The sequence below is a fragment of the Miniopterus schreibersii genome (assembly GCF_964146895.1).
Source record: "Miniopterus schreibersii genome assembly, chromosome: 6".
Lineage (NCBI taxonomy): Eukaryota > Metazoa > Chordata > Mammalia > Chiroptera > Miniopteridae > Miniopterus > Miniopterus schreibersii.
The window spans coordinates 2,322,361-2,342,650 of record NC_138107.1 but is presented as its reverse complement, the minus strand read 5'-3'; the positions used below and the strand labels follow the sequence as shown (position 1 = coordinate 2,342,650).

Genomic DNA, 20,290 nt, shown 5'->3' with positions numbered 1-20,290 from the left:
CACATCAGAACTTTTGCCCTCACTGTTCCCTCTGCCCAGAAGGTCCTCCCCAGATATCTACATGGCTATATCCCTTACCTCCTTCAAGTCTTTTTCAAATGTCACTCTCTGGGTTCCTTCAAAGCAAACCCAGAGACAAAGACTTTGGAGAAGATAGTTTACCTGGAAGTTCATCCCAGGAATTATGGTGAGGGAGTGAGGGCACAAGCAGCCCTGGCTGGTGTACCAGGCTCAGTGGTTAGAGCATTGGCCAGCGCAATGAAGGGTCGCAGGTTCAATTCCTGGTCAAGAGCACATACCTGGATTGCAGGTTTGATCCCCAGCCCATCGGGCTGCATGTGGGAGGCAACCAATTAATGTGTCTCTCTCTCTGCCCCCTCCCTCCCACTCTCTCTAAAAAAGTATCCAACCCTCATCCTTTACTCTTTGGGGTCGCTCCCAGGGACATTATTCCCTGGCACAGTTGGCTTACCCTGCATGACTCCTGCTTCCAGAGCATACCCTTGGGCAGGGACAGAAGCTGTTATCATGTATGTGAATTAGCTGCAGGAAGTAACCCTCTCTGGGGTTGTCTGAGGGGACACAGAAGAGACACCTTGAGCCTGCTCTCGTCACTTTCTCAGTGTTGCTTACCTAGACTGCTCTGTTTAAAACTGGAAGCTATACCCCACAGCTTCCCTATTTGCTTGGTTTTCTCCACTCCACTGATCCCTTTATGATATATAATTTACTTGTCACACACTGTTTTCTGCTCATCTTCCCGCCAACTCTGTTCACTCATGTGTATTCTAAATCCTAAGCAGTATCCTGCTTCAGAGTAGGTCCTCTGAAAATATTTAATAAGTGCATGAAAAACCTAAAAGAAACCCTTTTGACATCTAGTGGGTAAACTGGGTAACTTCATCTATTAGTCTCCAGAGTCGGAAGAAGCTATATGAAAAGAATATTGTCACTGTCTTATTTTACAAATATGTATTGTGGGGACAATAACTCATATTCTTTGATGTCTAGGATCTGTCTTTTCTATTATATTTTGCTACTTATTACTCCCAAAGTATTACTACTTACACTTTACTACAATGCCCTATAAGACCATTTTCAAGGTGCTTTCACATATATTCTCACTTGACAGTTACAGTAACTATGTGATGTGGACAAAACTAGAATTATTATCCCTTTACTGAAAATCTAAATAATTTTCTAATTCCCTTTTGAATTCAGAAGGATGGTCTTTCAATCCTTTTCTCTCTTGCTCTCCCCTTGACAATGATACTAATTTTTTACCAGTTTTAAAAAGTGCTGAATGTACCTACGGTTTGGGGATGGATTAAGTCTTGGTTTCTATGGCATTTGGAAGGTCTCTTTTGATTCATTTAGAAATATCTAAGTTTCTTCTTTGTCCTCTGTTTAATTTTATTTAAAGAGTCTCAAAAGGGTACACATTTTGAATTACTCAACTGTTTAGAAACACTAAAGAAAGCTGATTTTTGTATACTAGGGATTTTGTTTCCTTTGTTACAGGAAACCCATTTTTTGCATATATGGACAAGTGTCATGTCATAGCAAGTAAACATGAAAAAGGACAGTTTTGGAAAGAGGAAGAGGGCTATGATCTCTAGTTAGAGGAGCCAATACTGATGCAAACATAAAACAGACAAACAAGCCAGACTCTTAAGTGAACCACATGCCACACTGTTTCATCTGCCTCCCAGCTGGGACCTGATTCCTATGGTCTCCCACACAAGAGGAATCACTTAATGGCTCAGCCATGAAATAAAAACTCAAGAGTTCCCCCACTGCTATTCCACTGTGGGCATAAGCAGTCATAATCACACTCCATACAAATTTAGCCAAGAATTAGATTTAGTGTGCAAGAGCCAATGAGCTCAGAAATGAGACTTGTAGGTGCAGCCAAGGAAGGTCAGCTGAAGACAAAAAGGGTCTAGGTCTGAACGGGACACACTTTTAGGCTACATGTTTCTATTATCAGCTACAGCTGGCCCAAGTAGGCATTGGCACCAGAAATAAACTGAAAGAAACATTTAGTTATTTGCACACGTTTAGTATTTTCCATGTGCATAAATTCCTGACACGTAAAGGAGTAAGTGGAGACTGAGTCAGGCACAAAGGAAAAACAAAAACATGGCAGATTGCTGTATCAGTGATCCCCAGGGAACCAATGGACCCCTCAGTATTCATGTTCTGGTGTTGAATCTGGGCTTGGCTATGTGACTTGCTTTGGTCAAGGGGACATTAATTAGCACGCATGGTGAGAACAGAGGCTTGATAGGCGCTTGCCTTCTTGAGAAAAAAATCTAACTACCCTGAGACAGCCATGCTGTGAAGATGTTAGCCAGTTATGTAGCAAGGCCACATAGAGAAGCAATGAGGTACAATACATGCATGATGAAGCTTGTTCGATCTTCCACACCAGATCCCAGCCACCAGCTAAATGCAGTGGACTAACTCTGGGTGGTAGCCCACAGAGCAGGGGAAATAAATCATTGTTTTAAGCTATAACATTAAGGAGTGTTTTAATGAAGTTGTTGATTTTAATGCAGCAGTAAGTTTGATACAGGATTTATATGAGAAAGGGAAAAAAACTGTATCCTGAGAATAAATTTTGTTTGTGTACTTTTGGAGTAAACTGATTAGCTGGCACCTGCAAAGAGGTCAGGCTGAAATTCTGTCCTTGAACAAGTTCTCTAGGAATACTGAAGAACACTATTTTTGTTGTTTATTAATTCTCAGGAAAACCTTGAGGGTTTATTTACAGAGCATACTTGTGTAATGTGTGCTAGTGTCTTGTTATTACCTTTGACCTTGTTAGTTCAAGTTTGTACAATTTTCCTTATTAGAATTAAAAAAACAACCTCCAGAGATTGGAAAAGAACAACTCTGGAGTGGACCAGGAGGATCTGGAGCCCCTCCCCCTCCAACTTTTTTTCATTTAAAAACAGCACCTGTGACATCAGCAGTCTGTACAGCCCATTAGTCAACAGTCACAGTTACCTAAGCAGGCTCAGGCCCTTGCAGCCAACTCTAGAACCTGGGTTCCATACGTGGCATTGCACTGAGAACCAGGTGGGAAAGGCACTGGAGTTAGGGTCCTGGATATACAAACTGCTTAGTGGGGCCAAGTGGCCTATGGACATAGGATCTCCCTGAATGCTGGGAGTAGGATGATGATGAAGACAAAGGACAAAGGAGAGATTATCTGGTGACAGAGAAATACAGATAGAAACAGAGGAAAATGGAATTAAGAGCTGAAATACTTATGTTACAGACTCACCAAAGTGAAATAGAACTAAAAATTATTTACCTGGAAGACGGGGTGACTCTGTCACTGGTGACTGGAGCTCTGGGGCTGCACTTTCTCCTCAGCAAGGTGGGCTGCAGCAGGGTGAGCTGTGCTTGGCAGGGGCTGCGGTGGTTTGGGATCTGGGTAGATGAGTAAAAAGTTTTCTAAGACTGTGGCACCTCTCACACCAACCCAGAACTCACCTATGTGTTCTCTTCAGCTCTCTGTTCCCCATCATCCCTATCCCCCTGGGATATCCCACATTTCTGTCCACTTCTCACCTGACTGGCTCCCTAGCAGGGCCTCAGGCCGGTCTCCCCAGAGCACATGCCCAGGATCGTTGAGGAACCGTTGGCTGCGCTGGCATGTTAGGCAAGTCTGTACTGTCCAGCGCTGCCCCCTGCAGCCTGGGGTGGAAGTGGGAAAAATGGAAGAGTGCTTGGGTTTAGAAGAAAAGGTCTCCTGCACCGTTTTGTCTCCACTGTTTTCTAGTAGGAATTCCATTTGCTCCCCACTTTGAATGCAAATTTGACAGTGTGAGAACCCTGTATAAACTATCAATGTCTTGGTACTCTTTAAGAAAAAGTCCAAACTCCTTTACAAGATTCTACAAGATCTGCCCTGTTTCCTTCTCCAGCCTCATGTCTTGTGCACTTCAAACTCCAGTCTCCTAAACTCTCATTCTTTGTGTGTTTTTTTGTTAATCCTCAGTGAAGAATATTTTTTCCATTAAATTTTAGAGCGAGTGGAAGGTAGACAGGGATGGGGTGGGGGGTGGAAGAGAGGAAGAAAAACACTGATGTGATAGAAACACATTGGTTGCTCCTGCTTGTGCCCCAACTGGGGCCAGAGATTGAACCTGCAACACAGGTACATGCCCTTGACCAGGAACTGAACCCATGACCTTTTGGTGCACAGGCGCAGCTCTAACCACTGAGGCACACCGGCCAGGGCTCTCCTTTTCTTGACAGCACCACAAACTCTCATCTCAATCAACACCCATGCTGAGAATTTCCATCTCCTATTTCCTTTTCTTATCTCGAATCTCACCACTACTGGCATAATTAACTTAGCATTACACTCCAAAATAAAACATTTTCCTCTCACATCTGTTTCGCTCTCTCTAAAATCAGATGTAGTCTTGGACGAGGATTAAAAAAAAAAAAAAGACAACAGCCAGGGCAACCAAAGCTGCCCCCTGTGAGTGAGTCAAAATTATACCTATTTTGTCAGATCGGCAAAAACACATTTCGTGGTGCGCCGCAGTATTTTAGTTATTAGTTTATGTGTGCCATGAGATGAAAAGCTCTGTTCCACAGTATTTTTTAAAAACTTACCTTTATTGTTGAAACTATTACAGATGCCTTTTTTTCCCCCCGCTGACGCCTCCACTCAGCAGCCGCCATCGCCCCCCCTTCACTATTTTCTCAGTCTGTCCCATCGGACTATACAGTGGTACCTCAGTTTTCAAATGTAATCGGCTCCAGGAGACCGTTGGAGGTCTGAAAGGCTGGAAATCCGCCAGCCGACAGCGAGGCTCAGGACCCTGCCCTCAGAAGCCCAGCTGCACGTGGGACTTCCCCCGCGTGCTCAACACCCAAGCATTTACTTCCGGGTTTACGGCGGGCGTAAACCGAAAAGCTCAACGCAGACGTTGGGAAACCGAGGTATCAATGTACCGTCAATGAGAATAATGAATCTAGCACAATATGTGACACATCTTAAAAAAAATAAGTACTTGTTGCATGAATGGTGAGGAATCGTCCTCCACGATGCCAAATAACATCCTCACGCACCAGTGGGGCTGCCTCTCAGGGCCAAGTCCCTCTGCTGCCCAAGCGCAGGTAACCGAGCGCGGAGCCCACCGGCCGGTGGCGACGCAGGCGGCCCCCTCCCGCCTCGCCCGCCCCTCCTCCGCCCGCACTCACGTCTCTGGCGCTGCGTGCAGGTCAGGCCCGGGATGAGGAGGGAGGAGCAGCCGCGACACAGCGTCCTCTTCACCGACGGGTCCCTGCGGGCGGAGGGGAGGGTGGTCCGCCGCTCGCCGCCCCGCGGCTGCTGGCCGTCCCGCCCCGCTCGCCGTCCCGCCCTCGCCCGTCCCCACTCACCGCCGCAGGACCAGCCGCCGGGCGACGGTCCTCTCGGTGTGGCAGTAGAACCTCGCCAGCGCCTGGTTCTCGGGGTCCTGCGCGAGGACGCAGTGGGCGGCCTAAGAGAGGGTCGGTCACGCGGGGGCCAGCGGCACCAGGCCCCCGTCCCGAGCGCCCCCTGCGTGGGCTCACCTGGTATAGGAAGCTGAGCCTCTGGAAGGCCTCGCGGTCCTTCACCGGCCCCGCCATCCGGGTCCCGCAAACGCCCGGAACCCGCCGGCCTTAGGCCCCGCCCCTCGGATACGCCCGTCCAGACGTCAGCGCAAGGCCTCCTGGGAAGTGTAGTTCCCGGCCCGCGGGGCGCCACCCAGCGGCCTCACAGACCCATCAGTTTGAATTGCCTTCTAAGCTAGGGTCCCTTTATGAGTCCTGGCTTCCTCCTAGTCTTCTTTAAGCCCACGATCAGTTATACTAGGAGACTGGGAAAGCTGGTGGAACAGGAGAGGATCGCAAACTGCTGTACATTTTCAGGACAGAAGACCAGTCTCTATGCAGCTACGTGGGGGAGATGGTTCCCTGCAGTTTACACCCAGATAGACCTTCTGCCCTACTCTCTGAAGCCAAAGGTGGATGCCTAGAAGATCTACAGATAGACGGAACAGAGATTATACATTCAAAAAATCACTGGTGCCAGTGGGAGTGAAACTGGAAAGCATCATGAAGGTGGTGGAGGGAAGGTACAGGGTTCTGGGCCCTCAGCACAGCGCTTTTCCACTTAACCAAACACACACATTTCCTATTACGCAGTTAAACACACAGGAGGTGGCATCCCTAACTCCTAGTCTTAGGTTCTGGAGCACAGAAACCTGACAACAGCATTTCCTGCCCCTGAAACCACACGCTACCCCCAACACAGACAGACATGGATCACAATCCCTCCCTCTGACCTGCCTCCCATTTGTCCTGTTTGGCATCCTGTTTTCACCTCTGCTTCACAGTTAATGACCACCAATTCCTGAGGTCAGAGTAGAGGAATGTGAGTTGGAGGGGCAGGAGATGGATGAATCTGAGACAGGGAGAGGGCAGCCTAAGTCAAGGGAGGGTGAGGCCTCTCTGCCCTCAAACCCCTTCAGTCTGGGTAGGGGACCAGGCCTCCAGCTCAGAGGAAGTGTCCCCAGACTCAGATGAAAGGAGTATGCTTAAAATGTAGATACCCAGGCCCACAGACCTTGATCAAGCACTCAGGGTGAGCCCATGCACTTTTAACACCCATGATTCTTACACATCAACAGCGGTGGTCGTCAAATTACCACACAACACAGAGATCACTTCAGTGGATCCTTTGTTCCATATTGTTTTACCAACCAAAGCATCTTGCCACAAAGAACCACAGTCAAGGCACAAAGGTAAGAGGAGAGTCTGGACAAAGTCCTGTTGAGGTGGTAGGAGGAACTGAAATGCCCTCACTAGACTGCAGTTTCTTGTCCCAACCTTCTGTGAACCCCATTACTGGAGCAGCAGATAGTCCAAGTCACTTCAGTTTGGTTTGGCATGCATCGCTTTACCTTTTTTGACAACATGTACCCTACAGGTTATTTTGGCCTAACATTAAATGACTTACATTCTCTGATAGAGGAAATGGCAAACGGTGAAGGATGGCAGCAAACAAACAAAAGACTGACTCTTGAAAACACTAGTTCCAGTCCAGATGCACACAGGCACAAGGAAGTTGCCCATCTGGTCCTTCCCTACACACACCACCCTCTTCTACCCTGTCCTCAGGGTGAGGAAGACTCCATTTCCTTTCTCCCTTTCTGGCTTGGACACCTTAGCCAGGCAATAAGGCTGACAACTTGGGAGTAACTATTAAGTAACATTCCTTAAGGCCAGAGCTTTGGATAGAAATACTTTTCTCTTCCCTCTAATACCAGACTCTCCCCTTCCCAAGTTCCCTTGGGAAAGCAGTAAAAGGGTAGACTGTCTTGCAGGATCTCTGGCACCTGGTCCCTGAAGAGCAAGGTGACCGACTTCTTGTAGATGATCAACTATAAGGAGGCAGGCAATAAGCCAGCTCTGCTGAAGGCTGAGACAGGGACCTGGGTTCTCTTCTTCCTTCTCACCCTCTCCTCCCCACATTGCTACCTCTGGCCAATCCAACTCACAATGGCAACCTTACTCTGGGAATAGAAGACCAAAGAAACCCCTCTCCCCTTCATTAGTCTCTAGGGATCTGTTCCTTTAGCCCCCTTCCCTGTTCTTTCTAACCTTCTAGATGCCCAATCTCTGCCCTCAAAAAAACTCCTTAACTTCTAGACCCAGGAGAGCAACTGCTATTCATTTTTATTTCAGTCTAGAGGTTACATACCCCTGTGCTCTTCCTAAAGAAACAACTATTCTGGGTCAAAGAACCCCCAAAAAGAATGTACAGGGGCTTCCGTTTCCTTCTCTGGTTTGATCATGTCTTACCCTCCCACAGACTTTTTGTTTCTGGAAAAGCCTCTCCTTCCTTCCCAACCTGTCCTGTGCAATAGAAAACCTGATGGGCTCCAGGAGAATACCCTGGGAACTTGCTCCCCACAGGACAGTTAGGAGACATGGTTGTGCTCTTACTCCAGACCAGTCCTACCTACTCTTCCACATAAACCATTCTAGAAACCAAGGTGTTTCTCCCAGATGGTTCAGTAGCGGAACCAGGCAGACACGAAGACGTTCCAGCAGGTCACAGGAAGGAAGGCCCATAGCTCTCGATCCTGCCTCATCCCAGGTATTCCCACGTCCCTACCTGTCACTCCCAATCTGTTGGGGGCCTGATGGTAAGTGGTGCAGCATTCTTCCTTCCAGCCCGGATGCCTGGGTAGAAGAGGGGCCACAGTTTCTCAGTAAAAGTATCAGTGAAGGTGTAGATATGGGAGCGGTCTGTGACATTGTAAAAAGACAGTGTGCCGGCCTCATAGTCTAGAAATATGCCCACCCGCTTGGGTTTCACTTTGATGTGCAAAGGAGTAAAAGGCGTGGTGGTGGCTGCATATTTGTCCCCGTTCCACAGTCGCACCCGCCAGTAGCCAGTCTCAGGCAGTGGGGTCAGCTCGCCCTTTCGGCTCACAGAGTCCCGGCACACCCCTACTGCCCAGTGGGTCTTGTCGCCCACCTCCACCTCCCAGTAGTGTCGACCTGAGGTGAAACCCTCAGTAGCCAGGACGCAAGGGTAGAAGGTGAAACGCCGTGGTGTGTCAGGTAGATCCCGGAGTCTTGTCTCCACAAACTTGACACTCTTCCGATCTTCCGACAGGACTAGGTTAGGATGAGCAGTCTCAGGGTCCAAGGTCACATCCGCTGGCGGGAGAAGCCAGAGTGGGGAGCTAGATGAGGATGGGAACAGCTCAACGCCCCTGCCTCACTCTTCCAGCCTGCCTTACAGAGCTTGTTTCCTCAAACGTCCCCAGAACACCATGGTTTGGTTAATTTTCTCCATCCATGGTATCACCTAAGGGAGGGGAGGGAACATTGGCTTCACTTCTCATCCTGCCCTAGCCTTTTGCAAGGGCTGGTGGCTTAGGCTCCTCCTGCCTGGTCCTCCCTCCATGGCCCCTGACATCATCATCTATCTCACTGTGCAGAGAAGCACCACACAGTCCAAGGGCCAGAAAGAATGGAAAACGTATGTTAAGAAGGATACAGAGAAGACACCATCAGGGTCTAGGGTTAGGGTGGCCTGCCTGATACCTGTTTTCTTGGAACAGTCCTGGTTTATGACTATTTTCTCTGAATAAAAATTAATGACATTCCCTTTTACTCTTGGGAATGCACCAATTTTAGGCAAATTTTTTAAACTTTCTGGGTCCCTATTCAGAAAAGCGTGGGCCTAAGAGTAGATGTTACCTGTAGCTTTTCACTGTGAGTTCTGTGACTCAGAGTGACCAAAAGCCAGGCAAAAGGGTGGGTGTGGGTATGGGCAGGGAAAGTGACAGATGGGGTACCTGAAGCCCAGATAAAATAGGACCAAAAGACTTTCTGCTCTCTGCTGATTCCCTCTGCTACTTTCCTTTTGGGAACAACTCACCAATTAGCTGTTTAAGGATTTTCCTTAGGGCAAAGTACTGTCGGGGGAAACTGCTGAAGTTCTTTTCAAGCTGAATGGACACGGAAGTCACCTCCATGGTCTTCACCTTTTCACATCTAGGAGGGACAGGGAGATAGGGGAAGAAAGGGCAGGGTCAGGGGAGTCCCGTCCTCCCACTTGCTCCCTCCTCGCCGAGGACAAGCACTTGCATGCGGCTTTCTTTTGCCAATCTATGGAGATTTGTCCCCTGGACAAATCCTTAACAATGTCTCAGAACTTTCTGGGGATATTTGTTATATTTCATGCAAATGGGCAATTACTCTCCCCCCTCCCGAGCCCTTCCTCCTTCCATCTTCTTTGGACACAGTTCCACACACAGGCACAGGTAGAACCTGGTTCCACATTACCTTGGTATCTTCCTTAACAGGGAAGTCCTGATGCGCAAAGGTAAAAGGTAAGGGGCTACTATTCCCAGTGATCTGCTCCCTACCTGGCTTCATGGGTGTAATAACCCTTTCCCCATACCCTACCAAGAAGCCTCATGACCTTTCCTTCTTATTCCTCCAACTCCTTACTGTACCCCAAGTCTCTAAGCCAAGATCTAACTCACTTAAAGAGTTGCAGGAATCACTTACTTTTCCAGGGTACTTTTGACATCCTAGAGGGAAGGAGAAAAGAAAGCAATATTGGTCCTGGTAGTCAAGGGTCCTACAGGCAAAAGGATCCCCCTCCTCCCAAAAGTTTTAGATCTCTAAAATAGGAATAGGGCAAACTGAGGGTCACAGTGTGAGGAGAAGAGCTCCGAGGACCTCTCTCCTAACCTCATCCCCACTTTCAACTTCTGGTCATCATAAAGTTTGGCAATTTATATCCCTTCCAAATGGTTTCTTGTATGTTTGTCTTTGTTCCTCAAGGACACTGGGAGCTCAATGCAGGGTGCAGGGATTGTGTCTGCTCTTTACTCTGTCCCCCAAGTACCAACCACACACCTGTCTCCTCGAGGATCAGTACAGATAGCTCCAGACTGGTGGTATAGGAACAGGTCATACTTCCCACTATGGTTTGGCATCCCCCTCCCGGTATTGTTAATAAACATTAACAACTGTGTGCCAATCCTGATTTGCGAATACTTGGGGTCCAGAAGACAAAGAAGATAGATCTCTGCCCCCCAGGATTTCCCAGTTTAATGTGGAAGGCAGAACACACATACATGAAAGGACATAAGAATAAACACATCAGCATGCAGATCAATGTACAACGGCGCCTCACTGACTCAAACGCTGGTGGTCTGATTGCTAAGGTAAGAAACATGTTTCCTACAGCCTGCTAACACCATGCATCTGGTTAAGAGAACAAATGATTTCAAACATTTCAGAGGCATTTACATATCAAAAACAATGTATTTTTTACACATAATTTCAAGTGTCCTTCAACCTAGGTTTCTATTCTTTTTTAGCACTAGGTAAATCAAGTTCCAGGACTTAAAAGTAGTGATAACTGCATTTACACACCTCTTAAAGCATAGTTTTTTCACGAATTCAGACTAGGCTTTCCTCCTTTCAAAAGAGTGGATTTTTTCTTTGGTACAAATTAAGCACATAATTGTTGACAAGACATAAGAACACAGAAATGACTAGAAGGAAATGGGAGAAATCAGAGAAGCTTTTCTGAAGAAATAGATCCTTTGAGTATATCTAGAAGAAAGAACTGGGTTTAAAGAAGCAGAGCAGAGGAGTGAGCATCCCGGGCTGACAGAAGGGAATGTGCAAAGCTATACTGTGCCCGACCTGAGGGGCTACGCAGGGGCAAAGGTCGAACCTTAAGCATCTCGAAGCCTGACTGTAAGCACTTGCCCTCCACCTCGGCAGCCAAGTGGGCCAGGTCCCGGCGTTTGTCTCCAAGGTGAGCAGCATTTTCTCGGAGGCGCTGCAGAATGTCCTGTTCCTCCTCCTCCAGTCGTGAAAGCAACGTCTGCTGCTCTTCATCCAGCCGCCTATGAAGCTCTTCAAATTCCTTTAAGATCTGCTGTCGGCGACTCTCCACTAGTCTCTAAGAAAAGAGGGAGGGTGTTATGTGTAGCAGGGCCAGTGCAGCATGTGTATGAATACACAGATTCCAGTGTCATGAAAAATAGTTGAATAGGATACTCATGTTCCTCTCCACTGTAATTTCCTTCTATAAAGAATGGCTCTGTTCCTCTGATGACTTTGGGAGTAAAGACCATTGGGGAGATAAAAATCAATGTTTAAAAAAGTTTTAATTTTCTTTAATTATATTAACTTCTAAAAAACTATGATTTTATGTTTTAGGAAAAATAATTCAAGACATAAGAACACAATAATATAATGACAAACTATTTTAGATATAACAAATGTCTGAAATATCTGATGATAAAGTTCTAGCTATTGTAATTTGTTGAGACAAGAAAGTACAAATACTGGATACGACTGTCATCATTGGTATGCGGCAAGATATCTACCTGATAAAAACATTACCAGATAGAACCAACTGGAAAACTATCAGAATCAGTAAGATTTTAGTAATGGGTTGTTAAAAATATAAAGTAGATTTCAGGGCTGAACCTGAAATAGTTTCAGGTCATTTCTGAGAATTGATAGTTGCCACCCAAGGAACAGGTTCCAAAGTTTCTTACTAAATGAGTTGCTTGAAATTTGACACACTTTCTCTCAGCCAGCACATAGACGTGAACCTCTCACATTCCTGAAGTTTGATAATACAGGACTCAAACACTAGCCATAACCCATTTCTGAGGGTTATCAGCAAGCACTTCCTCCCTCAGCACTTCCACTGCAACAAGAAGTCATCTCCTCAAAGAAGGCTCCTCCAAGTGTCATGTGGCTGATAGGGAGGAATCAATCGAAGAGGGGAGCAAAGTGAGAAGCAGAGACTGGACCCAAGGAAGGAGGAAGTGGCTAGGGACTGAAAGGCAAGGCTGAGGTGAACAGAGTGGGCCCCAGAGCTGGGGTGGGCCTCACAAGCCAGCTGTTTCTGCATTTCAAGTTAGTTGCCAGGAGAGACCGCTGCTCCCTTTTCACTGCAGCCCTCTCAGGCCCACCGTGGAACAAAATACATTCCCACAACACATACCCTTACATAAAGCACAACCTGTGTATGTGTTTAGGTGGTGGATGAGTGGAATTGAGGATCTGTAACTGTGATAAACAGGAAGCAAAATGGCTTTCCCTCATATAACCCCCAAATCCCTTCTCTTTTTTCACTCTGTATTTGTAGTAAAGTGGTTCTTAAGGAGGGTGTTACCTCCCTCTAGGGATATTTTGGAAGGGGGGGGGCATTTTCTTGTTTGTCATGATTGGGGGTGCTCCTCCAATGTGAGACAGCCCTGCAAGATGAACTGTCCTGCACCATTTTCTAATGTTCTGCTGGATATTCAAAAGCATAGGCCTGAACTTGAGTACTATTTTACTTATAAACAGAGCAATTCTTATACACTTTTAATATACTTGAATTTTTCAGGAATAGCTGAATAAGATTGTATTTTGGTTTTCTTAGAACTTTACCAAAAGTTATTTATCATTTTGAAAAATAAGTCAACAGGAGCTAAGCTGCTTGTGGTATTTGAGTCAACACGACTACACAATTACCTCAGTCTGGATTTGTATTTGTTGCATTGTTGATGATGGCACATGTAGGTGCAAGCATAAAACTATACTGCAGTGTCTTTCAGGGTAGTCATCTACAAATATTACACAGCAGAATTTACTACAAATTACTTTTCTTTTTTTGATTTTAGAGAGAGGAAGGGGGAGGGAGAGAAACATCAATGAGAAAGAAACATCATCCATCAGATGCCTCCTGCACTCCCCGTACTGGGCATCAAGGAGGCAACCTGGGCATGTGCCCTGATGGGGAATCAAATCTTGACCTCTTGGTTCCTTGGTTGGCACTCAACCAGTGAGCCACCAGCTGGGCACAGATTACTTTTCTTTTTGTTGTATTATATTATACTATATTTGGAGAACTTTTTTTTTTAAATCCAATTTTGCAGTCAAAATTAGTTCAATTAAAAAAAAAATTCAGCCCTGCTGGTGTGGTTGAGTGGTTAGAGCATTGGCCCACACACTGAAGGGTCAAGGGCACATACCTGGGTTGCAGGTTCAATCCCAGTCCCGTTTGGGGTGCGTGCAGGAGGCAACCAATCCATATGTCTCTCTCTACAATGATGTTTCTCTCTCTCTTTTTTTCTCCCCCTCTCCCTCCCTTTCACTCTCTCTAAAAATCAATGGAAAAAATACCCTCGGGTGAGGCTTAAAAACAAAACAAAAAAATTCAAATGTTTACTTTGTTAAAATGTATAAAGGACCAAAATAACAATACTTGCTTTCTGTTGAAATGCCATTGTTAAAAAAATTAGTGTTTCTACTTTCAAATATGTGTTTAATTTCTGATAATCAAAAGCTCATTATTTCTTCTGGAATCCTTTAATGAGGTCAGGTTTCTATGTTGTCCTCTCATGAACTTGCATCTATGCTTTTTATGCCATGTCATTCTTTATTTTGTCTATTTGACTGTAAGCTCAAGGCGGGCAAGGGCTGTTTTTGCTCATCACTGTTCCCCAGTGTCAAATACGTGGTCTGACCTATACTGGGAGCTTAATAAATATTTATTCATTCATGCAGAACTAGTATCCCTGGTTTTGCTACAAACTGGTTGTAGGATCTTGGACTAGACTTGGACTATCCAAGTTCTGTGTAATCTTGGGGTAATAACACCTACCTTACAAAGGAACTAAGTTCACATTTGCCAAAGACGACCTCTAGGACTTCCTTCCCTTTGTCTTCTGGCTTCTCTATGCCCCACTTTGCCAAGTGCAGGCTGAACTCAGAATTCCAACCAGGGCAGAACCCTAAGACCTAACACAATTCTGTAAGCTTGGAATGTCATGAACACCCAATGAATTAATGCACAAAATTCAATAAATACCAGTTATTATTACTGCTACTATTAATACTTGTTCACTGACCATTAGAAGAAATAAGGCAGATACCAAAACACCATGCTATAGATATGGTAATGCTCTCAAAGAGATGCAAAAGTGTATGAAAATTAAGAAAGCTAATTTCTGAAGGGTTAAGAAAAGCTGCATAGAAAGTGGCTTTCACGCTGCCTGAAGGATGGATAGGATCCTACTGGTAGAGGATGGGGAAGGAAAGAACATTCTAGGAAAATCACCCTGCATTCTTGAGCTTGCTTGAGTTCAGAGAATGTGGTCCTAATGTCATTGGGCAGTTCTTCTGGGAGCTCTTGGTCAGTTCCTTCTCCCTTCCTTCCCAGGGAACCTTCCAAATTCTCCTCTCCGCAACTACTCTAAGAAACTCCTATCTCTGCACTCTCAACAGAGCAGCCTCCTTCCCTGCTGTACAAAGAGACCAAAGGCACAAACTCCCTCAGCTTACCAGATGTCAGACATTGTCTCTCCTTCCCCTATTCCATCCTTCTCAATACTTAATTTATGACAGTAATTTAAGTACAATGTTTAATAACAATCAAGCCTAAGAAAATAGTATCATTTCTGAGTTCAGCATTTTTCTAATGAATCAGAACTGGTGGATTAAATAATGTGTGGTTAATGTTTGGTTAATTGCCTGCAGTGCAGCCAGGATGGGATTGCCTGCCTTTACCTTGAGCTCTCCTGGTTTCTTCTCCTCAGAGGTCTTACAACGGGTGATCTCCTGTAGCTTCTGCTCCAGGGGCTCCAGGCACTTCTGCAGTTTTTCCTGAGGGATGAGAAGTGGGAGAGGTGTCATCTGGTGTTGGCTGGCACAGTCTACATAGAGGTTAACCCATTTGTTTGCATCCTACCCATCTCACCACCTCCTGATCCAACTCTCTTCCTTGCCTGTTATTTGCAATGTTAACTTCTTACTAGTCTCTCTTCCTGCCACCAGCCTGTCTCTATCACCTTCCTTCCTCACCAAATTTTCCTCTCAGTGAATCTCAGTGGTCCAGCAGTCACCAACTCTATCCATCTTCTAACTTAAGTAACTGCCTATTATTGTCAACACTTTGACAGTCCTTCTGGACTCTGATGTCCTTCTTTAAACTTGTATTCCCATCCAACTCTAACCACCTGCAAATATAATAAAATCTTACTTATAAAATACCTTACATCTTGTTTCCAAGATTTTATTAACATAATTAAGCAAAATACTTAATAAAGTGCTAAGGCATTAAAATCTCTAGTTTGTTATTCAAACATTTACCCTGTGTCCCAACAATAATTTTAACCAGATGTCATGTTATCCATTATCAGGGGAAGATGCAAAAACAGTCAGGTTCAGCTCTGTCTGGTGGCGATTAGTCTAAAGTGAAATGACACTATTTCCAATACCAATGGGAAGAGAAGGGATGCTCTGAGCAGAGGGGACAGAAAGAGAAAACCAGATCACTTTTCAGTTCTTGCTAACGTTGATCTTCTCCACGTGGTCTTATTCATTTATGAAAAATATGTTACATCCAAGACCACTTGTAATCAAATGTGTTAGGTCAGAAATTCTAGGGTACTCCTCGCCATTGCTCTTCTTCATGCTTGAAGATGACTGGTCAGATGTACTGTGTCTCCCCATATATGGAGCTGTCAGGGGACTACAGAGTGACAACCAGATACAGTCTTGCTGGCAGGAGCTTACCATCCTCTACCCAGGGAGGCCCCCTCCTCTGTGTCCCTCCCTTTTGCCCCACGCTGACATCATGTGTCTGGCTCCCCACCTTGTACTCCTGTGTGGCATCATCCAGTGGCGCAACGTTGTGGGCCCGATGGGTATGGGAAATTGCACATATCAGACATACAGCCTCCTGGTCCTCATAGCAGAAGAGGCTGAGGGCCTCATGGTGCTGGGGGCAAAGGCTCTCATCCCGGATCTTCCGCTTGACAGCCTGGAGCTGCTTGGCAATTTCCACCATACTGCCTAGTTGACGATTAGGCCGGAGACTGCGGTAGCGGGAGGTCTTTCGACAGACAGGACAAGGAAAGTCCCTCTCTAGGTCCTCCCACCAGCGGGTGATGCAAGCTTTGCAGAAGTTATGCCCACACTCAATGATGACAGGCTCCTTCAGATATTCCAGGCACACAGAGCAACTCGCCTCCACCTGTAAGTTCTCCAGAGCTGCAGCTGTGGATGCTGCAGAGGCCCCAGCCTCTAACAGACTTGTCTCCGCCATTATTTAACTTAGGGACAGGAAGAGGGCAGAGAAAAATGTTAGTTGGAGGTTTGCATCGCTGCCCCAACATTTACCCACTAAAAGTCAAAGTATTAAGATTCCTTAAATTAGGTATATTTTAAAGTTTAATATTACAGTAGAATTTTATTACAATAGTCCACTGGAGCCTATGTCTGATTCTGGGCCACTGTTCTCTCAAGCCCTCAAATGGTAATAAGCAGAATTAGTTAGGCAAGGGTAACAACGTCTTCTTTTCAGGAAAGTTTGATATTATTCTTCTTTTATCAGACTAGCCTACAGGAAGTGTGCTCTTTTTGGAATGAAATGATTCACACAACATCACATTTCTATTTGTGCATTTGGCCATTTAGAACTGCTGAAAAGTGATAAATTCATGACCACTATACTAAGTGTGTTATTGAGCCCAGCCAATAACTTCTAGAAAAGAGGGCTGACAAGTCCATTTTCAATATTCAGCAGTGACTGGAGTCTTATGAAATAGTGATCGATAACTAATTCCTTGGGTATACTGTACCTCCAGCTAATAGGTAAGATCTCCCTCAAGTGAAGCCTCAGAATTGGACACGCACAGGGAGATTTATAAAGCACCAGGCTGGCTCCCGAAAACGCCCCTTTACCCACGGAGCGCTGGGCGCCGCACCCCGGGACCGCCCCGCCCCGCGGGCGGCAGGAGGAGACGGGCGGCAGGTCTGTGCGGAGCTGGAAGCGGCCCTAGAGTGGGCTGGGTTGCCCGGGCGTCTCCCTCTCCTGCGTCCGCGCCGACGGCTCCCAGGAAGCGTTTACTCTGGAGCCGTCCCTACTCGGGTGTCAGGCTCTCCCTCGGCCAGGAGCCCGCCGGGCGGCCGAGGCTCCGCCGCCTGCGGGCCCCGGAGTCGCGCCGGCCCTTCCCCAGGGCCAGGCATCGGGTGGCCGCCTCACCCGGGCCGGACTGAGGTGGGAGTTAGGGAGCTAACGGGCCGGCTGCGCGCGGGGCGGGGGCCGCGGGCGCCCGGGGGCGACTCCCTCCCCTCTACTCCTCGCGTCTCGGGAGAAGCGCAAACTTCAGGCGCGTCCTCATGTTGTTCCTACCGCCGTCGGGGGCCCACCTTGCGACCCTCTCCTGAGCGAGGTCCACAACTCGGTCCCACCCCGTCTCCATCTTCTCCCGTCGGCGCGGGCGGGCGCGGCGCGGGGAGCGAGGCTGGCCGCCGAGGATGCGCGTCCCGCGGAGGAGGGTGACGTGAAGGCGGCGCGCCCGCCCGGCGCAGCCGAGACCCGCCGAGCCGGCGTCCGAGGTTGGCCGGGGAGGCGGCCGCAGCGGGACCGGACGGCGGGGTAGCCAAGCAACGCCCGACGCGCTGACGTCGCCGGGGCGGCAGAACGTCCGAAGGGCCGCAGGCGGCGGAGGCGGCGGCGCGGCGTGCGGGCCGGCGTCGCGGCCGCGGGGCGCTGCGGCGCGGCGTGCGGGGCCGCCGGCGGGGGCAGGTCCCGGGCCCGGCGGCGGCGGCGGGACGGCACCTACCTTCCCGGCCTCGGTCCGGCAGTGCGGGCGCGGAGCCGCCGGAGCGCTGCCTCCCTCCTTCGTCCCCCCCGCTGCGCCCCGCAGCGCGACCCTCGGTACTCGCCGGAAGCGGAAGTCGCGCGGAGAGGCTCGCGTCAGTGGGAGCCCGGCCGGCGGGTCGCCGCGGGCGGGCCTCGCGCAGCGGGCGAGAGGAGGCGGCGGGGGGCCGAGGTGAGGACCCGCGGCCGCAGTCTAGCGCGGGGAGGGGCCCGGAGGGGCAGGTGGCGGGAAGGGGGTTGCCCGGGTGGCCTGAGGAACGCTCTGGAGGGAGGGCGGCGCATGCGCGAGGCTGTGCGCTGAACGCAGGCCCGCCGGGCGCTCGAGGCGCGGCGGCCCCCCCGCCCTTCCCCCGGCTCGGCTGGGTTCGGCCCGGCCCGGCCGGTTCCGGGTGGCGCTGGGACCTGCCGGGGGCGGGGCGGGTGGCGGACTTTGAGCTACGCTGTCCTGTGCAGCCAGGCCAGTCCGGGGAGAAGGTGGCCCGCTGAGGCGGCGGGCACTCACCGCGGCTGACCGGCCGTGTCCGCGCATACGTCACTTCCGGCTACTCCAGGGTTAGCCCTTCGCCATCCCAGGAGTAGATCCCCGGGCCGCGGGCTTCAGGTGCTCCTCGCGAACGGAGCTGCGACCCCGCTGCTCGCCTCTGCGCCATCCTCCGCCCGGCCGCGAGCGCCCCGCCCCGAGCGGCTGCGACTGCGACGAGCTGCTCCGCTAGCGCGGGCGCTGCCTGTGCGGACCCCGGCTGCGGGACGGCGCCTCGCCGCTGGAAGCCTCAAGGGCCCTGAATTTGGGGGAAGGCGGCGGGCGCGGCCGCCGCTCCCCAGCCCTCGGACGCGGGACGCCGACTGAGGAGCCAGCTCTGGTGGCCGCGCCGTGTCCCCGCGTAAGTTGTGATGCTCTTTACAAACGTCGCTCGGTGTTGAGCCTCTCGTCCTGGGAGCCAGAAGCTGTTTACTTGCAGCAAACATTCAGCGGTGAGAGTTACGAAGACTTCTGTTCACAGATGCTGAATGCAGGCGGTCTACTTGCTCTTGACTGTTGTTTTGCTTTTTGTTCACTTTCTTTTTCCTGGTAGCCAGTGATTGAAGAGGATTAAACGAGAAAAATCACATCTTTAACCCCCTCCCCCCGCCATTGCCCAGCAGGACGTGTGGCAGCAGCCCTCGTTCCCGACGCCCCAGTTCTCCGGCGGCGGGACTGGGCAGTCAGCCTGTCGAGCGTGGCTTCGCAGGGGGCGTGGTGAATGTTGTAATGCTGGTTTATACCAAGGGATTTCCAACACAGGGACCTGTAAAGAGTGAGTTATAGTAATGAGAGGATTTTTTTAATGAGATGAAAATTTACAAACATACATTTTTAATATTGTTTTTATATCAGGAAAGGAGAATAGAAGATGGCTTAAAATTAATGAGTTGTATAGAGGAAATAGGTATATTAGCAGTGCAGGTAGAAAACTGGTGGAGGTCATATATGGCAGATTGGGATGGAGAGGGTTCAACTGTCCAGATCTCTGGGACTCTTCCTTTGAAAAAGGCAAGGCACCTAATACCTGCCCCCCTTTTCAGTTTTTTAATTATAGAAAAATTTTAACATAGTCTTCAGTTTGGGCTTTTTATACTTTATACTACTATCCTTTTAGTTCAGTAACATAGAGCTACCTCATTCTTTTTCAAGTTTGTGTTATTCATTGTGTATACTTATTCAGCCATTTTATTTAGAGTACACGTTTAGGTTCTTTCCAAGTCTTATTAAATAAAGGCTATAGTGAACATTCTTGTACATATATCTTTTCCCCCAGTTTTATTGAAATATAATTGATATACAACATTGTATTTAAGGTGTGCAACATAATGACTTGATATATTTGCACACGTATGTTTAGAGTGTCATGCCATATATTAGTAGGACAGATTTCTGGAAGTTGGGCTGCTGGGTCAAAAGACATGGAAATTTAAATGTCTAATAGAGTCTTCCAGCTTCCTTCCCATAAGGTTGTACCTATTTATGCCCACACCAGCATGTTATGAGATAGTCTGTTTCCCTACCGTGGAGCCAGTGCTGATACTTCAAATGTAAAAAAA

At 48.3% G+C, this 20,290-nt stretch overlaps 1 protein-coding gene across 10 annotated transcripts in view; it reads right to left on the bottom strand.

Moving 5' to 3' along the window:
- The window catches only part of LOC308559164 (E3 ubiquitin-protein ligase TRIM39), a 66,734-nt gene extending 47,335 nt beyond the window's left edge, over positions 1 to 19,399 (bottom strand). For 3 of the 10 annotated variants that reach the window (XM_081141477.1, XM_081141474.1, XM_081141475.1), the window contains exons 1-5: positions 5,584 to 5,680; positions 5,410 to 5,510; positions 5,230 to 5,312; positions 3,583 to 3,708; positions 3,323 to 3,441 (exon numbers count right to left, since the gene is read on the bottom strand). In XM_081141477.1, coding sequence (XP_080997603.1) covers positions 3,344 to 3,441; positions 3,583 to 3,708; positions 5,230 to 5,312; positions 5,410 to 5,510; positions 5,584 to 5,640 — 465 coding nt within the window. In that variant the 5' untranslated portion in view covers positions 5,641 to 5,680 and the 3' untranslated portion in view covers positions 3,323 to 3,343. Of the gene's footprint in view, positions 1 to 3,322; positions 3,442 to 3,582; positions 3,709 to 5,229; positions 5,313 to 5,409; positions 5,511 to 5,583; positions 5,696 to 6,720; positions 8,751 to 9,451; positions 9,568 to 10,086; positions 10,110 to 11,269; positions 11,501 to 15,111; positions 15,208 to 16,198; positions 16,659 to 17,186; positions 17,256 to 17,757; positions 18,015 to 18,173; positions 18,275 to 18,713 lie in introns of those variants that run through there. The other 7 variants (XM_081141469.1, XM_081141468.1, XM_081141470.1 and 4 more) reach the window with 7 other exon arrangements.
- Between the last annotated feature and the right edge of the window lie 891 nt (positions 19,400 to 20,290).